The following is a 19,872-nucleotide window of genomic DNA, read 5'->3' on the forward strand; positions in this document are numbered from 1 at the left end:
TAATTATTCAATACTATACTAATTTCAGAAAAACATTATAATAACTTTAAAAAATAAGACCTCTTTTATGCAAGCATACGTATAAAACTTATTTCGCAATTAAACACCTTTAAATTAATAAATATAGAAAATACAGTGATAAAAAGTACAATCACATAGACAAAAAGAGAGGCCTCACTGTTTGGCCAAAAAATTATACATGTTTTACTATTACAAAATCACCTCATCAGACTAAAACAAATGCGAGCCTTTTAATCAAAGAATAAGCTTTTAAGGTGGAGATAAGTTTTGAGACTGTACACTTGTAATTCTAAGTTGCAACAATCATTGTGATGTTACAGGCTTACTACCTCCTCCATTTCGTCATCTTCATTGACATTACTTTCCTTTTCTTGTGCTCACGATGCTTCGCGGATATGCGCAACTTCCTCTTAGCATAGCGCATAGGGTTGACGACCGCAAGAACCTTCTGCACTTGCTTTCTACTCTCCCTCCTGTGCTTGAGGTTCTTCCTGATCTGGTTGTAAACTTGCACGAAATTATCCACTCCTATCACATCCCTTATACTGTCACGGACCTCGTCAGCTAATTGCTTAATTTCATCTGAAGACAGAGAGAAAAAAAAAAAAGAACAAAATTTTAAATAATAATATAGATGTAGAACTAGATATTAACTATGTTAATGAAAATGGAAGTCTGTTCATCTAAGTTCTGTGCCTGTCACGCAAACAATCTGTTGAAGTTACACTACACTCTGGTGTATAGCAAATTTTAGTATGTCAAGTTTCAACAATAGATATTTAGCATTTAGGAGTGATGAACTCACCACTAATGACCTTCCCTGCAAATCCTTCACATACTTTATACAATGGAAGCAGCAAATGAACTGCGTAGGCAAGGGACCCGCCAGAACCAATTTGTGTCGAAATCAATCTGAAGCAACTAAAGATGATCTTCATCTGCAGGCATCACAGAAGATATCATTGTGGTGCTACATGTCAAACGTCTCAAGTATAGTGTCACCATTACAGAGAAAAAAATATTATCATCATCATATCCATAGCTGGACAGCAGTTAGAAATGGAGAAATAGATGGTAAAATATGATGTTTACCTGGACATCTTCCATATCCATTGCAATTTTTCCCATCCTCTTAAGTAGAGGAGCAACTAGCAAGGATTGGAGGTCTTCACTGGTGTCGTAGTTAGGTTGATCTTTTTGGACTGAAGACACACTTCTGCTGGTCGTAGAGAGTAGGAACTTATTCTTTGCTTTTCTTGAGCCAAGCAATTCAAAGCTCTCGATGTAGCAGCCTTGTTCAGCAGAACTAAGAGTAGACCAAAACTGATCCAACGCTGATATTTGTCTCTGTTTACAGAAAGAATGCAAGCCACAAACTGAAAATACAAGATTTTGAACAATGAGATTGTTTGCTGCATCATCACTGAGATCTCTTTTGAGCTGGTTCATCAAAGAAACAGCAATGACAAAAAGTCTACTTGGATTGACAAGTGAGAAAGAGTCAATCCTCAACTTCTCATTATCACTTCTTCTAGCTTCTGAAACCCCAGTAAAATATAAGGCCACAAGCCGGCTTGAGATATTCCGCAACCATATGTGTGGATGCCGCAATAACTTACAAATCAATACCCATACATCCTGGGGATATGAAGAGAAGATCAAATAAGTATGTGTATATGGATATAGCTAAATAGTCCCTTGAGAATTGGCATTTGGCAAGTTAAGTAACTATGCATCAAAACTGACAATCAGCACAGTTCATTGCGATCCTATACCGTCTAAAACACCCATCAAGCAAACATGGAAATGCTCTACTTCAATATGATGAGCAGTTTCACAACAAAAATAGAACTCTTTCTTGTTTAGGCCTCTTACCTAATGACTTGGATTTTAACATCGGGAATTGTCAAATATGCAAACATTAAGAATTATGCAAACCTTCTATTCAGATATCTCATCAGATAATTCATGGAATGAGCATTGCTTGTTCCTTAAGGACAACCAAGCTGTCATTATAAATATGTGAAAGAAGGGCCAGACCAAGCTGTCCTTATAAATATGTGAAAGAAGGGCCAGGTCTTTCTGGGAACAGAAAAAGGTATGAATTGTACAGGCAGGGCACAAACAGGGCACAAACACTATGAAGTCTCAGAAGATGCTACAAGCAACTAACTAGTGTAACTAAACCTCATACTTCTCAAATCCCTATCATAAGCAAGCACAGACAGTCACCAACTGCACATCCCTGCAACCAACATTAAACATTTAATTTTCTGATGTCACCTCAGCAGCCATTTCAAATCCATGCCCATATCCTCCACACCATGTGCGACCCATTCCTTCCACCCAATCTTGCCATATTTCCCATAAGCCTCCCACAATTCTAAGGCACAGCCCCCTATGATAGCCATCAAGCATATACCTTCAATTCTTCTACCTCATAACAAAATCTATCTCAGAACATTACCTTTCCTGTCATTCAACTGTAATTGCGATATTTGAAAGCTTGAGTTGAACCTAATCAACTCTTACAGAAATACACATACAGTGCGTATGAAGCCAAGGCTGGCAGTGAAGTACTCACTATGACACACGAGACAATTTGAAAGTTCACAACTTACATCATGCCGACCAGTCATAATGTACCATGACACCATGCATTTGATTCGATGTTCAAAACATTAGACTCCAGTATATGGTTTATCAATACTAAAAGACAAGATTCATACCTCAATGTTCCGCTTGAAATACTGCTCTGGGAAGTGAAACAATATCTTCTCCAGCATAACGAGCGAGTAATAAGCCTCCTTCCAAAATGGGGTTCCAGCTTCATTTGAAAAGTCTTCTACATTGCCAGCAGCAAGAGTAGAAGCTTCCAGAATACGTTTTGCAACTATTAATATATTATCCATATATTTAAGGAAGCCTTTTTTAAGAACTTCAACTAGTAATCCAAGGACCTGCTCACCATATGCAATAGCAGTTGCTATAAACATCAGCAAAATGAAAAGAAAAAAAAAATTACAAATTAACATAAGGAAATATAGAACTCTCTACGACTTTGCACAGCTCTGACTATATTGCATAACTCAATTCATGTCTAGGTACAATGCATGATTATGGCATTACATCTCTAAATAAAAACATTTATATACGACTTTCAGACTGATGCATGTCTGACCAGCATTATATACAAACTCAACGTAAATGAATGATACATGAGTATTCCAAGAAATTTGATCATGGTGAGTGGTCAAGACAAGCAGTATAGAAAGCATTTGGCATACATGCAACAGATTGTACATTGTTATTGAAGATCAAAATATTTGAACCACATATATCATAGCAAAAAAATGGCTCTAATTCTTGATCCAACAAAAGCTGCTATGGTGCTCCGCCAGCTTCTCAATCCAAGGATATGGCCTTCATCTTTGAAAAACTCAAGGACAAAATTTTTCATTACTTCCTGAAGAACAGAACTTTATGCATGAAGTACATTAAAAAATGAATAAATCCTAACCAACCACAAAAATTTAGAAGAGTTTGGGTCTGTGGGAGTATTAAATTTTAAATATGCGTGATCCAATAATAGTAAATTGTGATCTTTACAGTAGCAACCTAGCATCTAAAATAAATTCTATAATAATGAAAAAGGGTTAAGAAGCCAGCTTCTACTTCTCTATAGACCTACAAAAACCAGAGAATAAACAAATAATACTCAAGTTGGCAATGATGTATATGGAAAACGTCTGAGGCAAAGGTTTGGTAGTAGTTGGCAAGGGGGAGGAAACAAGTGCTTAACATGCATGAGATTAAAATTTAATAGTGGCGAGGGAGAATGTTAAAGAGCAAGATGTGCTCTCTTGTGATCATTGTTCAATGAGATTCACAGACGTGCAAAAGAAAATATAAAACAATGATTGTGAAAAAGAGAAGGATGGCAACTTTTCCAAGTAACTGTACAAAACGAATTTAACCAAGTACAAAAAACAATAGAAAGTTATAACAAAAATAAATTTTGAAAAGATATGGGATCACATACCTGAGCTGCAGCACTCCATAAATGTTGCTTGTCACCCATGTACCAAGAAAGACTATAGTCCATAATGGGATGCAATGAATGCTGACTTACCCGACCTATTAACACTTTTATTACAGAGGCAACCATAGAACGGACTTTATGTTCATGATCATTGGCTAAAGCAACGACAAGATGGAGGAAAAATGTTTGTGCCTGACTATCAACGACACTTTTAGGAAATTTGATCAGGATAGCATGGAGCATCTCAAGCACAGCTTCTCTTCCAGATGAATGTTCATAGCTGCAAATAAAAAAGGTCGGAAAACTTAGTTTATGAAAAGCATTGGTACTTTTTGGTGAGCATGTCAAGTACTTGCCTCAAATTTGTAAGTAAAAAATCTAGATGCTGCTGTAAGCGTTTGTCAGAAAGACGATAATCCAGAAGAAACTGCAGTAGAATTTGGCTGCACTTCTTGCGTATAGGTTCTGACTGACTTGTTACCATCAATTCTGCAACTCTCATCACAATATCATAGATCTCATGGACCACCAGCTTTCTGCTAACTATTGACTTCAAAAGGGACAAGGCAATAGGTGAAGGATTAGTTTGTAGATCAATAAAAATTGGGAAGTGAATAAGCATGTAAAGCTGATCATTTGAAAGTGAAATCCTGCAGCTTCGTAGTAAAAGTATTAGGAGTCTTAGGCAGGATTGCATCAAAAGACTATTTGTTTTTCCAGATTTCTGGGCAATGTCCAGAAGCAAAATCTTGATCTTATCGGCCTGGGTTTCTAGGGATGGCAACGGCAGCCCTATCAATGGACCAAGACATCTAAAAGCAGCTGAGAGGACATCTTCATACTTGGAATTCAGGCACCCTCCCAAAAGTTCTACAAACGGATCTAACAGTGATAACAACTGTTCATCCTTCTTATCCAACTTCATTTTCTTCAAGCGATTGAGCAATAAACCAAGTGAGAACTTCGTAATTACATGAGCATTTTGTGATCCACTCCCATTAGCATCCCAAAAGTTTCTTCGATTAACTTTCTGAACAGAATTCTGATTAGTTCCAATCATGGATGCCTCTTTGTTATTCAAACTAACTTTGACAGTTGTATCTTCAATGAGCCCGTAGACAAACACAAACAATTCCGAATGTTCTGCAGATGGGTTACATTCGATCCCTAAAGCTATATAATGTAACATCGTTTCAAGCTTTGTCTTCATCTTTGGCGTAAGATGTTTCTGAAGATGTGTATTGATGGGAGAAAGCAACTTTGGAGCATGTGTTCTGAAGGTAATACTTTCAGCAACTAATTTCAAAGTGTCAAAAGACTTGTTTTTCCGAGTCTCTTTCATTTTGGAAGCAATTTTATCAACTTCTTTCTCCTCACCAACATCTCCAAGAATGTCACTCTCGATTACAGAGAGAAGCTCCTCCAAACAATAGTCAAGCTTACCAGTGGTGGCATGTGGAAGAGTCTTTGATAATATGAAATTAACAGTATAACCCAAGACATGTAGCTCATAACCTCTTTTCAGTATAGCTTGCAAAATTTTGACTATAAATTGCAAGTATTCCAGTCCCAGCTCCTTCAGGCACGCAGCCAAACAAGACCTGGCATCACCACGTATACTTTCCAGACGATTCTTCAAGAAGCTACAAACATGATGTACAACGGTTGAAAGCTGTGATTCCATAACTTCCACCGGTAATAATTTCAGCAATTTGAGGGCCACAAGACTAATGCTAACATTGACTTTCTCAGAATCCGATTCTGATGCCACCAACTTTTGAACCTGTGGAAGGACTACCTTTTGCAGATATTGCTGTTTTTCAGAGGGGACAATTTGTGAAAAAGAATTGCACAGAGATACATCATCAGAAACACAAGCATCATCTCCAACAGCTTTCACAGAATTGCTGGAATGCATGTCAAAGAAATGGAACACATCTAAGATGGCACATATCAGTCGCAACAAGATTTTTCGTTTGTCTGGCTTAATTGTCAGCTCACGGAAGGATCTCATCAAGATGGTACGATAGGACTCCCACTGCACCTGACTTGCTATAGAAGCAAGGGTCTCCACACATGCATTCCTTAGATGCTCTCCCTTCCCATCTTTCACATCAAACAACATATTAAAGAATAGTTGAACAAAGATTTTCATAGCCACATCCTGCAATACAGTGAAACAGTCAAATTCGGTATGACATGATGAGAAATGGTGGTTGAAAAAAAAAACACTGTATCTAGCAACAACGACAACAAGAAGACATCAATGCAACTAGTATGGGGTCAGTCATATGAGTCCAGCTATATTTAGTGTAAGGTTCTTTATTTAAATTAAGTGCTTCCATGTTCTTTCTCACTACTTCCTCCAATGGCATCCCCTCCCTCTCAACATACATGCAATGTCCCTATTTTGCAAAGAACAAAAAAAAAAACATTTATTTAACCAAACAGTTTATCCTGCTGCAGAACGCCAAAATATCCTCTCTTTTTACTGCATGGGGCATTATGTCGCAGCCTGTGTGCAATTCATAGGGTAAGAAACACTTTCACAATCTTTATGCCAGATCTACAACCTCTAACATATACTGAGGGATTACAATAAAGAGATCAATCACATCACAATAATGTATGACCTTAAAATAGTTCACTACTCGGTCAAAATCTTTTATTTATTAACAAATTTAAGGAATCTTTCACAAGTTGTAGAAGAAGAAGAAGAATATTTTAATATTCAGAAAATGTTTTCCTTGATAACTTGACTATTTACCTCAGAGAGTTGACCAGAACTAATTGCATTTCTGAAGCGCGACAGTGCTCTTGTTCTTCTATGAATCTGCACCGTGAATGAGAATTACAAATGAAACCTCATTATGATTAATGAAAGTACTCAAGAAAACTTACCTGCAGATGAAGAATGTTATTGAAAAAATCCACTTCGGGATCCTCACTACAGAGAGATCTGAATGAGGTTAGAGAGGGATGTTGAAGGCTATAAACCATATTTCGTAGCAAAGCAATCCATTCCTGAAGAGTGAACCCACTAAATAATTAGATTACAGAATGCTGTAAGCTTATTCAAGACTATTATTTAGTATTTTTGAAAAAACAGAACAAAAGCAAAAAGGGCAATAGTAATGCATACTTTTTGAATTGATATATCCTTCTTCATTGCTTCTCCCATGTTCTGTAAATAGGTTTTCTCTACTATTCGGTGAATGCATGTTTTTGTCCAAGTGCCAACATTATCTTCTGCAGATTTTAAATCCGTACTGATTTTACTCGATCTGTCATGTAACAGCATATCTGGGACAGATGAAACAAACTCCAAGAATGTTTGTAATGCCCTTGATGCACTTTGCCGAAAGATCAACTCTCCAGATGACATGTCATAGACACAATGAGATAATATTGCAACAGCATGCTCTTCTTTCATTTGAGAAAAGAGGTCTCTATTTATTGCATCATATGCTTTAATTCTTGTGTCATAATCTACTTCACCAAGTTCTTGGGCAGAAACTGCATTCAGTTCTCGTAAAAGTCCAGCCTGTGACGAAGATCAGTAACTATTTTAAAAATATCAAAGAATCACTTAGAAGGATATGATAAAAGTAACAGAAAATGACCCGTATGTATTATAATCAATACCAGTAAAACTAATGAAGGATCGCGTGATGCGAGATTCTCAAGAATGTCACAAACGCACAACCGCAAATTAGATCCAGCAGTAACAAGCAGTGGTTGGATTGCACTCAGAATTTTCCCAGTTGCATCAAAATCTAAAATTGGGACTATTTCTTTAACAACAAGGAAACCTTCCAGCCGCTCATCTATAAATTTGAAACCAGAGGAAACAGAACACAAACATTAATCATGACTAATCACAATGCATAGATCACATAAATTAGACCTCTATGTAACATCAAACTTGCAATTTTTCAAACAGCAACACTTCATGACAAATCTTATTCATCCAACTTAGCATAAGGATGGAAGCAAATAGGAAATACCAGAATTCACATCTTTCTTCCTGAAAAATGGAAGCAATATATCTACGAAACATGCTGCTGCCTTGGGGTCCTTGATGTACTTCACCAACAGTTTAAATATTCTCAGTTCTCTTTGCCCAGGCCAAATGGTAAATTTCCTGTCAACACCATCAACTAAATGTAAATGAACTGAAAATGTTGAAGGCAACATGGAAGAAGAAGCAGAATTTTGTAATGATAATCTTAGCAGAAGATGTCATTTTGAAGCCATATATTCATGCAGCTGCACATAATAAAGGGTATTTCATCCATCTCAACTCTTTTCCTCAGAAACACATGAAACTTTTCATATTAGTACTTCTTACTTCAAAGGTAGTTCTCTCCCTCCCTCCCTCTGATACTAATACAAGGTCATGCCACAAAACTTAAATTCTTGTTAGTATGGTTTTCAAACATAAGATGCTCAATTAGATTTTTCTCAAGGTTGAAATCCAATTCATCCAAGAATTGACAGCATTTTCACATTTCACATGTGCCACCAAAGTAGTAAAAACTAGCTAGACAACTGTTACCCAAGGTAATAGAGCTTTCTGAGTGTACGATAATGGACTTATTCACTTAAGTACCAAGCAAAAGAGAACACGGACTAGGTAATACTTCAAATTCGATGAGTGAGCTTTATCTCCATAACATTAACTTAGAAAACTTGAGTGACCATAAAACTGAAAATTCACCAATGTGCACTCAAAGTTATGCATGTAGTACCCCACTTACGATAATGGACTTATTCACTTAAGTACCAAGCAAAAGAGAACACAGACTAGGTAATACTTCAAACTCGATGAGTGAGCTTTATCTCCATAACATTAACTTAGAAAACTTGAGTGACCGTAAAACTGAAAATTCACCAATGTGCACTCAAAGTTATGCATGTAGTACCCCACTACAAACAATATAATATGGTATTACATTGGAGAAGAACTGCACAAGGAAAGAAAAAGAAACTCTAAACAATCTAAATGAAAGCATTTACCTGTGAAACTCTTTGCGGGACTGAAAAAGATCGTGGAAACTCTGAATAAGAACCTCCATATGAGGCTCTAAAACTCTTTTTAGCAAGTCATTTCCTTGATGGTCCACATCATTATCTAACTTCAACAAATTCTCAATGAAAGTGAGCACACAAGATATGATAGCATCAGATGCAGTCTTCACAGTCAAAATTGAGAAAATCGTGGGGATAAGGTTAGTCTGCCTCCCCAAAAGTGAAACTAATACTGGGTTCTGGCTCATTGCAACGAAGCATAAAAAAAGTGAACTTGGCTTTTCACTACTGGAACCCTCCTGCTTAAAGCTGTCAATTAGAGGCTTGACAGACGTAAAAAAGATGTCCCAGAAGTTCGAGCTGAAGTCATGACCCTCATACTTACATAGTGCAAAATAAATAATTTTCAGGCATAGGGACCTCAAGTCCTTGAACTGATTAATCGAGATATTCATCTGCACAACAGGAAGTTTCAATTCATACTTGAGGGATAGATGCTCATAAGTGCAGTTCAGAAGTAAAGGATGTCACACAAATTTGCTAAAGAAATGGAGCAGTAAAGCCAGTGATATTGTGCAAACTATCTAAAAACGCATGGAACATATTATATCTATGACCAAGAAAAAAATTAGGTCTGCAACAGATATGTAAAAAAAATTATATAAGAACAAAAAGTCCAGAAGCTGAAAGGTCGGGATACAGATTAGAAAAGCACATTGCATCTCAATTAGTTGAGTGGGAGACAAGCTAACAAGCATAAAATATCAAGAACATACTTGCTTACAAGAGATTTAATTTTCTAAAGTTTGTTACATTTGTCAATTGTTCAGACATAAGAAATATTGCATTCACTTGCCATTAGAGCCAGGAAGCCTATTAATTACTTAAGGCACATCCATGACTATACTGATCAGTAATAATATTTCCATTATTAAGATGAACAAGCACATTAGGTTCAAGTAAGAAAAAAACACATACCGCTATAGAATCTGGTGCCATAATATCTTTCTGATCGACCTTCAATATTACAGAAGAATTATCTCCAGCAGGATGAGTATTTTCATAATTTTCACCCGCAAGGTTGCACATGCATCTTTCCAGCATTCGAACAACAATCATCAACAGAGGGTTAAGAAACGGCTCAATGTGGATCACATCAAAAGTTTCTAGGATATCTTCAAGTACATGGAGAAACCCGTTTGAGTTTTTCAGTGGAAGACTATCTACAGTAATTGACGACGACAGTTTCACAAGAACATGCTCATCTGTGAACTTTCCAGATAGGTTGTTAGACTGGGAATCAAAAACTTCAAATAAAACGGACTCGGGAAGTAATGGCTTCAGTAGTAAACAGAAAAAGAGGTGGAGCTCATTGACATCAAACTGCAGAAAGAAACGAAGAATTGCCTTTCGATGGCTGACACCTGTGTGCTGAAAGAAATCGAAACATTTCAAAAAAAAATTAGTTGTCTAATGAATAGGTTAAGAAACTACAATTGTATCAATTATGCATAGCAAAGAAACTCATCCGGCAAAATGACAAAGATCCAAGTATCCAACCTTACGAGATCCAAGTGTCTTCAGCTTCCTAACTTTTGGTGTTAGCAATCGGACAATTAAAGGAACTAAATGGCCTCTATGTTCCTCTTGAATGGACTGGTGCTCTTGTGAGAATGACCATGTGGTAAGTTCTTCCCGTAGGTTCTTTGAAATAACCAGATTCTTAAGATGCTGGTCATATGGGATCAAAAATCCATCTTTCCAGTTCAATAGGCAGTCCAGAACTTTCAGTTGTATGTCAGGATCGACTTCATCAAGAAGCCTAAAAAGAAAAACTTAATAAGCTACTATTTTCCAAAGTCCAACAAATATTTATAAGTATTTGCAAGCTTCAGCATCTATCAAGACTTCTGAACATTCAATTGGATTCACAAACCTTTTTTCTAGAACTTCCTTAAGAACTCTGCTTTGATATAAAGATCGAGCATCATGCATTAGTCTCAACAAGTTCAACCATTCTTTGAGAATCATCCTCCAATCCTTTCCTTTACACTTATGGGTAGTATACAACTCAACACTATGAAATCATCAACAAAGACATTTATTAAGATCAACCATTGAAATAGGAAGTTCTTCAATCCGGAGGAAAAGAACAAACAAGGTACCTTACAGCCTTGTCATCGTTATAACCCATAAAATTTAAGAACAATGGTATAAGCTGTCGAGAGCGAGATTCTGCAATGTGAGATATCTTTTGAAGTGCTTGAAGCAGCAGAACAGTCACCGTCATGCACGGTGTGCAATCAAAATCGGGAGCAAGATATAAGTTGAAGCAATCAACAAGAGCTGAGGAAGAAAAAAAAAATTAAGAACTATTTACTGCAAACATCAAATTGATTAAAAAAGAAATTACTGTCGGTATCCATTTTATCATCCTCTTACAAGACCGCAGAAAACTAAAAGATGATTTTCAGATTTCTTATCTAACTAGAACTTATGTCAAACATTTAAAAACAAAAACAAGTAAATGCATCTTGTACATGAGCAGCTTTCATCAATATGCCACTTCAAGGCAAGCAGGCTAAACTCATAATAAATGCACATGCATACACACATAATGCACAAGCCACCCACCATGCATGCACAACTTGCACACAAGGAGAAAGGAAAGCATGTCTTGATGCATCTTAAATGACAATAAACAAGTTGCGAAGAGAGAAGAAGCAAGAAATGCTTTGCAATTTCCCTTCATCTGCCTTATTAGGCTGCATCTGAGCATAACTCCATCACATCCTCGTTTCGAGTGGACGGAAAGACCATAAATCCTGGAGAGCTCAATGAGGAAGGGATATGTAATCAAGAGGAAATAAATCATCCAAAGGAAATAAACAATGGAACTAGCAAGGTGACATTGATGCATGTAGCTAAAATAGCATGGTCACTGGTTGAAGGAAGAAAAAACAGCAGATAAGCTGGAAATTGCAACCTGCAAACTGAAGCAGCAAGCAGCAGCGGTACAAGTTATCTCCAAAACCATTCATGCATAAAATGCAAACTAAAGTCACATGAATGCACATAAACAACATTGTCATACATATAAAAGTAAAAATAAATTAAAGATAAATATACAACGTGAACATAAAACACCTCAAAGCATGTGAGGGTAAATGTTGTTAGACAGGCACACTCAAGAATATAGATAAAAAATTAAATAACGATGGCCATGAGAAGCTTCTATTTAGTTGGCTGGCATGAAGAGGATCTTTTTGCAAATAACTATTCATGCCAAGCAGGAATGAAGTCTAGAAATACCAATAAAACAAAAGTATAACATGTCTATTCACTAGAGGTCACAGGTACAAATCTAACTAGTAGAGTTTAATATGGTCATACTAAGTGGTTGAGGGCTTCCACTACTGAGAATCAGCAACTGATCTCCAAAGGATAAAGATTTTGCCTGATGAGTTCCAAGATACGAGACAAATATATCCCACACAAGATCCTTGTAATTGCTTATCAGAATAGCCAAACATTCCAGTGCAGGCTGCCACAGATAGCTAAATCGATTGTACAATATGCCAAGAATCCCATTCAACAGAAGAGGTATGTATTCATCATTGATTTTTCCGGAAGAAAGACTCATCTGTATCCTCGAAATTAAGATAATAATCTTCCGACCGGTCGCGATTGAAAGAGGACTTGTCTCAACAGAGAGAAGAAGCTCGATGACCTGATTATCAGATGCTAGTTAAATAAAGTGATCAATTATTTGAACCAATTAAGCACAAAATATTTAAAAAGAAAGTACATACATTAGTGCATTTAATATCTTCATTCCCTGATACAGACTCATCTGTTTTTAATCTCTTATTTGGGCGCTCCTCACATGCAGGTAGCCGTTGATCTAATAATGAATAATAAGATAAAATTCTCAATGTTGATACGCGAACTGCCTTATTTGAGATGCTTAAGTTATCGGCAAAAGTGCTGAACACATTTGCAGCACTCTCAGCATCGAAATCATGTACTCTGCTCTGAGAAGAATATGCTTCATCAGGGCACCTCCCACTGTATCTAGAAAAAGATGCAAATACATACTTCCAATATAACATTATTTATCAAAAATGAAGTATTTAAAATGAAAATAAAGAAAACAAAACTGTCAGAAACACAGTTAACCGTACCCAACCACAGTCTCCAAAAATTCAGCAACAGCAGATAGAACTTGAGGAGATGTCTTGTGTCTCTTAGCAAGACTCAAGAAGAGATCGATTTCTGAATTTCCAGAATTGCGAACCACTAAAAATTTACTGTAAGATGCTAATGCAGCAGCAAGTAAACCATGCCAAGTGGATTTTGAAAGACCTCCCACACAATCTACAAAACAACCACAACCAGTAATTTACTGTCAATAGTGCTATTTCCACAATGAAGTATAAAACATCAAATAAGGACAGGTGCATCTACCAGCCTCAGCATCAATAAATTGATCGATCTTGGCAATTAGAACTTTAACTGATGACAAATTATCTTCCAAATTTGGAAAATGCGGATAGCAGTTAAGCACTCCCCACAATATTGCAGGTTCCAATTCACTTAAAAACTTGTCTGATCGACTGCTGCTTGCTGCTGTGTCATCCAATAACTTGACCCAAAGACAGCGTTTCATGTTACAATAATCAAAAAGTTTCTTCATCTTATCTTCTGACTCTCTGCTTACTCCATCAAAAGTAAATAGCTTATTTTGTTTGTCGAACAACTTCAACAGAATAAAAAGAGATTCCTCAGGTGAATCTTCAATATAATCAGCAATGACACTACAAGTCAAAATTGCAACATTAATATCTATGAAGAATGTGATGGCCTCAAAAGAATCAGCAAGACTTCTATCAATCACCTTATTATATGGCTACCAAAAATATGGGCAACTTGAGGATCTTTTACAAGAAGTTCCTTGATGAACGGGAGCAGGCTGAAAAGATACATGACATCCCAGCCAAAATATAAGTAACATGAGAAAGAATCACTTAAAATTACAAAAGAGTACAGGATATGTTCCATCATCAATCTATAGAAATTACCTTGGACTTCTCAATCGGAACACAGGAGTGTATAACTGAGATACTTGCACCAAATCACTGGTAAAAAGAGGGACATCCAGAAGGCAAAGCAACAACTGCAAAATCCTATTAAGAATTTCAGAAGACTGATTTTCCAACTCCATACCATTGGCTGGCATGATATATCTATCTACAAGTAGTTGAACAAGCTTGACTATTGTCACAACATCTGCAACATGCATAAAAGCAGGGTTTGAAAGCAAAGCAAAATTAGAAAAGCAAGGACAAAATAACACAAGGGGAAGAAACATCAAATAAATAGGTTAATGTTGATCAGCTTACCAAAAGTTTTTCTTTGATTGCTTTTATTGATAGCATCGATAAGAAGAACTAGCATGTGATTTAAGTGTTCCACACACCCATCAATAATGCTCTTCTTTGTTTCCTCAGACAAGCAAGTATACATCACTTTCAATTCCTTTTGGTCCACCTCACTGCAGAGTCTATCAAAAATTCCACTTATAACCTCAAGAACAGCAACAGAACCTGCAAAAGATCAAAAACTAACTAAACCATTTCAAAAAAAATAGTAAGAAAGGGCCTAGCAATCTGCCATTTTCCAGAGAAAAAGGATGTTTCACATGATCTCGAAAATATTCTTTGTAGATTTTGCAACAAATGAGCACTTTTACTTCGGATAAAACATTGTCACCCTTCTTTTAGTGTTCTTGCTGACTAACCACGATGATATTATAACAAATTAGCAACAACTCTGTTTCTTGCTTGTTATCATTTTAGATGATTGTGCTGCTCCACTCATTCGTTAGATAAACAATACCAATGCAGCTCCTAGAAGAAGATCACCCACATGTTCGCATAAGAAGATGAAGAACATGCACTTAAAACTTCAACTAGACAGTTGAAAAATGGAAACAAATATCCACCAAATATACAATACTTCAGAAAAGATAAACTTACCTTCAGGATATTTATCATTAATCCTAAGAATGGACTTGTCCATCAAAAACCTCAACACTTTGTCAGCTCTTGAATGCAGCCTTGAGGAAGTCCCTCTAATAACATGCCACAGCAAAGCTGTAACTCCAGCTTTTCTTGTTGATGATGAAATTTTAGCAACCTCAATGATAACCTTTCTTAAACCTGCAGCATCAGCATCCAATATAATCAATCCCAATTTTATGACATTATAATAGATTAGAGCTCCAGTATTTAAAAGAGAGAAGCACAAACACAATCAGGAAGTAAAATTGTGAAAAAGATACCACACAAGACTGTTGTTAGGGGCAGCTAAGAAATGAGACCTACAATATCAAAAGAGAAGAATTTGGGATGGGGATACAATCAGAGTTAATACTTAATACTTAATCAAACTTCATCAAATTGAATTGGTAATCAAATATACAATCCTGTTCCAGATCATGGCATACATAATCCATAGTATACCACCATTCCCTCCACGAAGGGAAAAAAGAGAAGGAAGAATTACTTGCATATCGCCACCTTCATCTTAGTCGTATCGCAGCAAAAAAAAATCCTTTCGAGATGATTGCAAACTGACTTGCCACTTAGTAGGTATATAGACAAAAAGAAACATCTTTCATTACCATCAGCGTAAGTCCTTACTATATGTGGCTAAAATGCCTTGCTTATTGTGTCGCTTTCCCCACCTCACCAAGTAACAATTGCAAAGGTATCTTCAGGATCCACTGATGATATTCGTTACGAATGAACCATGGTTGTGCTTTGGCAAATGTAGGAGTAGATTTGCGAAATTTTCACAAAGAAAACAAAATTGCAGTAAGACTAAACATTAGGTGGTCATGTGCAAAAGAAATTCAAAAAATAGAAGGTTCAGAAAATAAAGGAAGAATACATAGTTAAAGAATTTTGAATTTTCTACTTCACAAGTGGCAAGCAGATCAATACATTATGTAATTAATTTCCATTCGTTCCACATAGACTCCGCTCTGTTCAGTTAAAATAAGGCCATAATTCCAACACTAACCCATCATATAACCATTTATAGATAGCATAAAGAAAACAAAAAGCTTGCGACGGATAATGCTTGTCAAATTAAGCTTGTTTTGGTAAGAAGAGCATCCGAGCATAAAGAAAAGACCTTGTAGCTTAACAGCATAAGCAATGACATCACATAAATAATATCACTAATTATCCCATGCATCAAGCAAAACTCAAAATAACTATTTTATCTATTAGACATATCTTCCAAAATCCAAATCACACATCAAAAAAGATGATATGTTCTCAATGAAGCAACAGAAGGAAAATACCTCTCATAAGTTGCTCGATAGGTGCATTCCTCAGCAAAAAAGAAACAGCCTCGGCCATGAATTCTCGAACATAATCCTTGGAGAAAAATCTTAATTGGAGTGTAATCCTTCAATAGTGAAGTAAAATAGAAGAAAAAATATTACAACATTAGCTGAAACATAATCCTTAAATGAGCAAAAAAAGTTCCACGAGGACTAAGTGCACATGCAGAAACGGTAAGTTCATGAGAACTAAGTGCATACATAGGAAAAGGTGCACCAATACTGAAAAAGCACAGCACATGCAAAGAATTACAACCTTACATTTGTAACTTTAATTTCACCAGCAGACTAAAATTAAATTTACAGTCCACACCAATAAGATAAATTCATACTCACTTCAGAATGTGAACAAGATCCTTAACAAGATACTTCTGCAAGTGCATCAAGATATACGACCAAGAAGTGAAGACCTGGAATTTAAGAACCATATGGAACTTAGACATGCCTGATAGTTCAAGCAATTAGAATTTCTATAAGCTTCATATCAAATACCTGCTCGAGGATTTCAGGATCACGATCGCCACCATCTTTCAGAAGATCTACTGTACAGCTGGTAAGATTCTGCAAGAAACTGCACACCAAGAAAACCAGTGAAAAGTGCAGCCAACCAAAAGGGAATAGTCAGCAAGTTTTCTAAGTGTTCACAGATTATGAATATTCATTAACCATATATCAGATGATACAATAATTCTGCTAAGGTCATCGCCAACACTTGAGTATAGCACACGAAAATGGGCCGCATAACAAAGAAAAGTAAAGAAGCATATGCACCTGATGTATTATTAAACTATACACAAACCAAAATGGCAAGAAAAAAAAAATGCAATCATGCAATTACATGGCTGACAACAATTAAAGTATAGCAACAAATACGAACATAGGAGAGGAACACTTACGGCATAAAATCCTCTAGGATATCTCTAGAGAGAGCAGCAACTAACCTGTTGAGGCACAACAAACAGCTTTAAAGATTGGACTGCACATGAAAGAGTCTAAAACAACAGCCCTAGAACAGCAGACAAAAATAAACATCCAAGCATGTAATCAAGGAAGAGGTACAAAGACAAAGTTATTAACTTGGCAAAATCCTAATAAGGTAAATACTCATTTCTTTCTTCCTTTCTTTTAGACATGAAATTAACACCACAACATGAAGGACTTGCATAGCATTTGTAAGTGTATCAAAAACATCAATAAAGCACAAGATTTCAAAAATTACCTCTGCATTTAAAGCTTAACCAAAGCTAGAATGTTTCATCAAAAGTGAAAAATTGCTAGGAAGACCAAATTCCAATCAAAGTTGGCTATTTTTAACCGTCAAGGAAACTACATTATCTTGGCAAATTTCTGTGAAATGCACTATGCTGCCCAATATTTTAAGATGCTTCCTACAAAGCTCAATTCCCCAACTCCTATCTTTTGTGACTGTGATTCACCGTGTACCCTAGAAATGAAAAGGAGATATTCTCATGTATTTCCAAAAAAGTGATGCTTGTTTGTTTTGCTACACATCCATCCTTATGTTTATGTTCCATGTGACTAGTTCAGTGATACACTTCCAATTGGTGTGCCAAATCCAATTCGATGCTTGCAATAGAGGCTGGAGCTGTGCATCAAAGGCAGACAGTCCTGAAGAAATACCTTATATCAAATGTTTGCACCAAGATGAATTTGTTGCTGCCTGCTAACATCCTCAATGGTGTTCATAAGGCTCTGTTGTCTACTGACTCCACAATGGATGACATACTTTCTTTTACTCAAACAATACCAAAATTATAAAGTCAATCATGTAAATGCCAACAAATATACTGCTTGGCTTGCCTATATGGGATATTTTTGGATATGGACAACAGAGCTTTATTGTAACCGTGGTGATTAAGTAATGCTATATTTTCATATTTTGAGAAAAAGAACTTCCAATCTAACTATTTTACCTGTACTTTTGTAAAACATGAAAGAACAACAGCCTCATAATACTCCAAAGCGCTAATCTCAAGGAGAACTTCCTACTACCATAATCAAAAGTTTCATTTCTCTCCATTTGACATCTTGAGCAGTTCATATATCATACTTTCAAGTTTCAATTACCTCCTGCTTTACTATTTAGACACACAAGCATAGACAATTGAACAATGTACCAAGTTGTTTAGCAACTCACCCATTTGATGTACATAAATATCACAGTAAAGAAGAAAAGAATATAGGGGGTGTGTCCTTAATTTCAATCTAGGAGCTACAAGATCTTGCATGACCTGTGAAGTATGAGTGACATGAAGATATCAAAGAAGAGGCACCAACTCTCAGAAGTGAAGCAAGGATTAATCACTTACATCAGTATAGGTTCAAGAGACAATCTTGCTTTTACGTTCAACCTCTTAATAAGCTCTGAGAAAATCTTCTCTCTGTGCAGAATAACTTGTGGCAAAGTCTGAACTAGCGGCATCATCTCATCATAAAACGAGATAAAGTCCTCAGCAGTATTTAATTCCTGAATTGATTCAAGATGAACACACAAGCATCAGCATCCTGAGCAAAACAAATCGCTCTATACAATCCAGATCGAACTCAGGCATCAGAAACAAAATTCCACATAGAAGTTGAGAAATTTGCAAAAGAAATCAAAATTTAGTTCCTAAACCGAAAAAAATGGCCCACAAATGGATTCCTCCCAACAAAAACCTACCGCCTCTAATCAATCAAAACACACAATTCAAGTGGACTCCAAAGATAGATAACCAATTTACATATCAATAGTGAGAAACTCGTAATGTCAATGAACAAGTATTTCCTAAATCTAAGCAAGACCGCAACCAGATGGCATCCCAACCAAAAGCCACCACTCTAATCAACCAAAACTTACAATTCAATCGGACGCCGGACGTCAGAAGCCAAAATTCACATGAAAAGATGAAAATTTTAAAACAAAGAACTAGGAACTGCGAAGAGAGAACATTCTTACTCGCCATTGCACGAGGCTCTCCAGAAAGAAAGAGGTGCCCCTGGAAGGCTCGGCTTTAACCGGATCCAAGCTTCGGAAGACATCAATGTTGATCTCCTCTACGCGCTGGGAGAAGCTTTTGAACTATAATTCATAAGAAAAACACAAGAAAGAAGAGATTAGAGGAGGCAGCTGCATCGATTGCGACGAGAAGAACAGGAGGGGAAATAGGTTTTTTCAATAAGCGTACGACGAAGCGCTTCCTTCCAGACGAGGTGTTGAGGCACTTGACCGCCATGGATTGTGAGGTCGCCATGGCCGAACGAGAGGAGCGCCCGCCAAGAGAAAACCTTGGCGAGGAGAGAGAGAAAAGGGTTTCGAGGGTTTAAGGGTTTTGAGGCGGTCGGTCGGCTATGAAATATTTGC

The 19,872-nt window shown here is 36.6% G+C and overlaps 1 protein-coding gene across 2 annotated transcripts; it reads right to left on the reverse strand.

The window, feature by feature from the left end:
- Positions 1-88: 88 nt before the first annotated feature.
- Positions 89-19,842, reverse strand: LOC140759543 (uncharacterized). 2 transcript variants are annotated; one of them, XM_073096130.1, is made up of 31 exons: positions 19,697-19,842; positions 19,468-19,590; positions 18,839-18,996; positions 17,405-17,449; positions 17,001-17,079; positions 16,845-16,918; positions 16,467-16,573; positions 15,133-15,315; positions 14,497-14,700; positions 14,176-14,383; positions 13,992-14,066; positions 13,562-13,911; positions 13,279-13,471; positions 12,907-13,162; positions 12,488-12,824; positions 11,260-11,440; positions 11,031-11,171; positions 10,655-10,916; positions 10,073-10,525; positions 9,083-9,549; positions 8,071-8,207; positions 7,709-7,890; positions 7,206-7,607; positions 6,965-7,087; positions 6,831-6,896; positions 4,420-6,227; positions 4,064-4,343; positions 2,751-2,981; positions 1,114-1,659; positions 827-959; positions 89-603 (listed from the first exon to the last, which is right to left on the reverse strand). In XM_073096130.1, the coding sequence occupies exons 1-31, from the start codon at positions 19,760-19,762 to the stop codon at positions 347-349; spliced, it is 8,127 nt and encodes a 2,708-aa protein (XP_072952231.1). In that variant the 5' UTR covers positions 19,763-19,842; the 3' UTR covers positions 89-346. The 2 variants fall into 2 exon arrangements, with proteins under 2 accessions (XP_072952231.1, XP_072952230.1); XM_073096129.1 differs by having other exon boundaries at positions 12,907-13,168.
- Between the last annotated feature and the right edge of the window lie 30 nt (positions 19,843-19,872).

Source organism: Typha angustifolia, chromosome 4 (genome assembly GCF_048772165.1).
Source record: "Typha angustifolia cultivar Huaian chromosome 4, ASM4877216v1, whole genome shotgun sequence".
Taxonomy (NCBI): Eukaryota; Viridiplantae; Streptophyta; class Magnoliopsida; order Poales; family Typhaceae; genus Typha; species Typha angustifolia.

Bases quoted from the DNA above. Each gene is read 5' to 3' on its own strand.
- LOC140759543 (XM_073096129.1), bottom strand. From the start codon at position 19,762: ATGGCGACCTCACAATCCATGGCGGTCAAGTGCCTCAACACCTCGTCT. The intron at 18,997-19,467 runs GTAAGAATGTTC...GAATCAATTCAG, and splicing joins AGAGCCTCGTGCAATGGCGA to GAATTAAATACTGCTGAGGA. The intron at 9,550-10,072 runs GTATGTGTTTTT...CCTGTTGTGCAG, and splicing joins TGGCACCAGATTCTATAGCG to ATGAATATCTCGATTAATCA.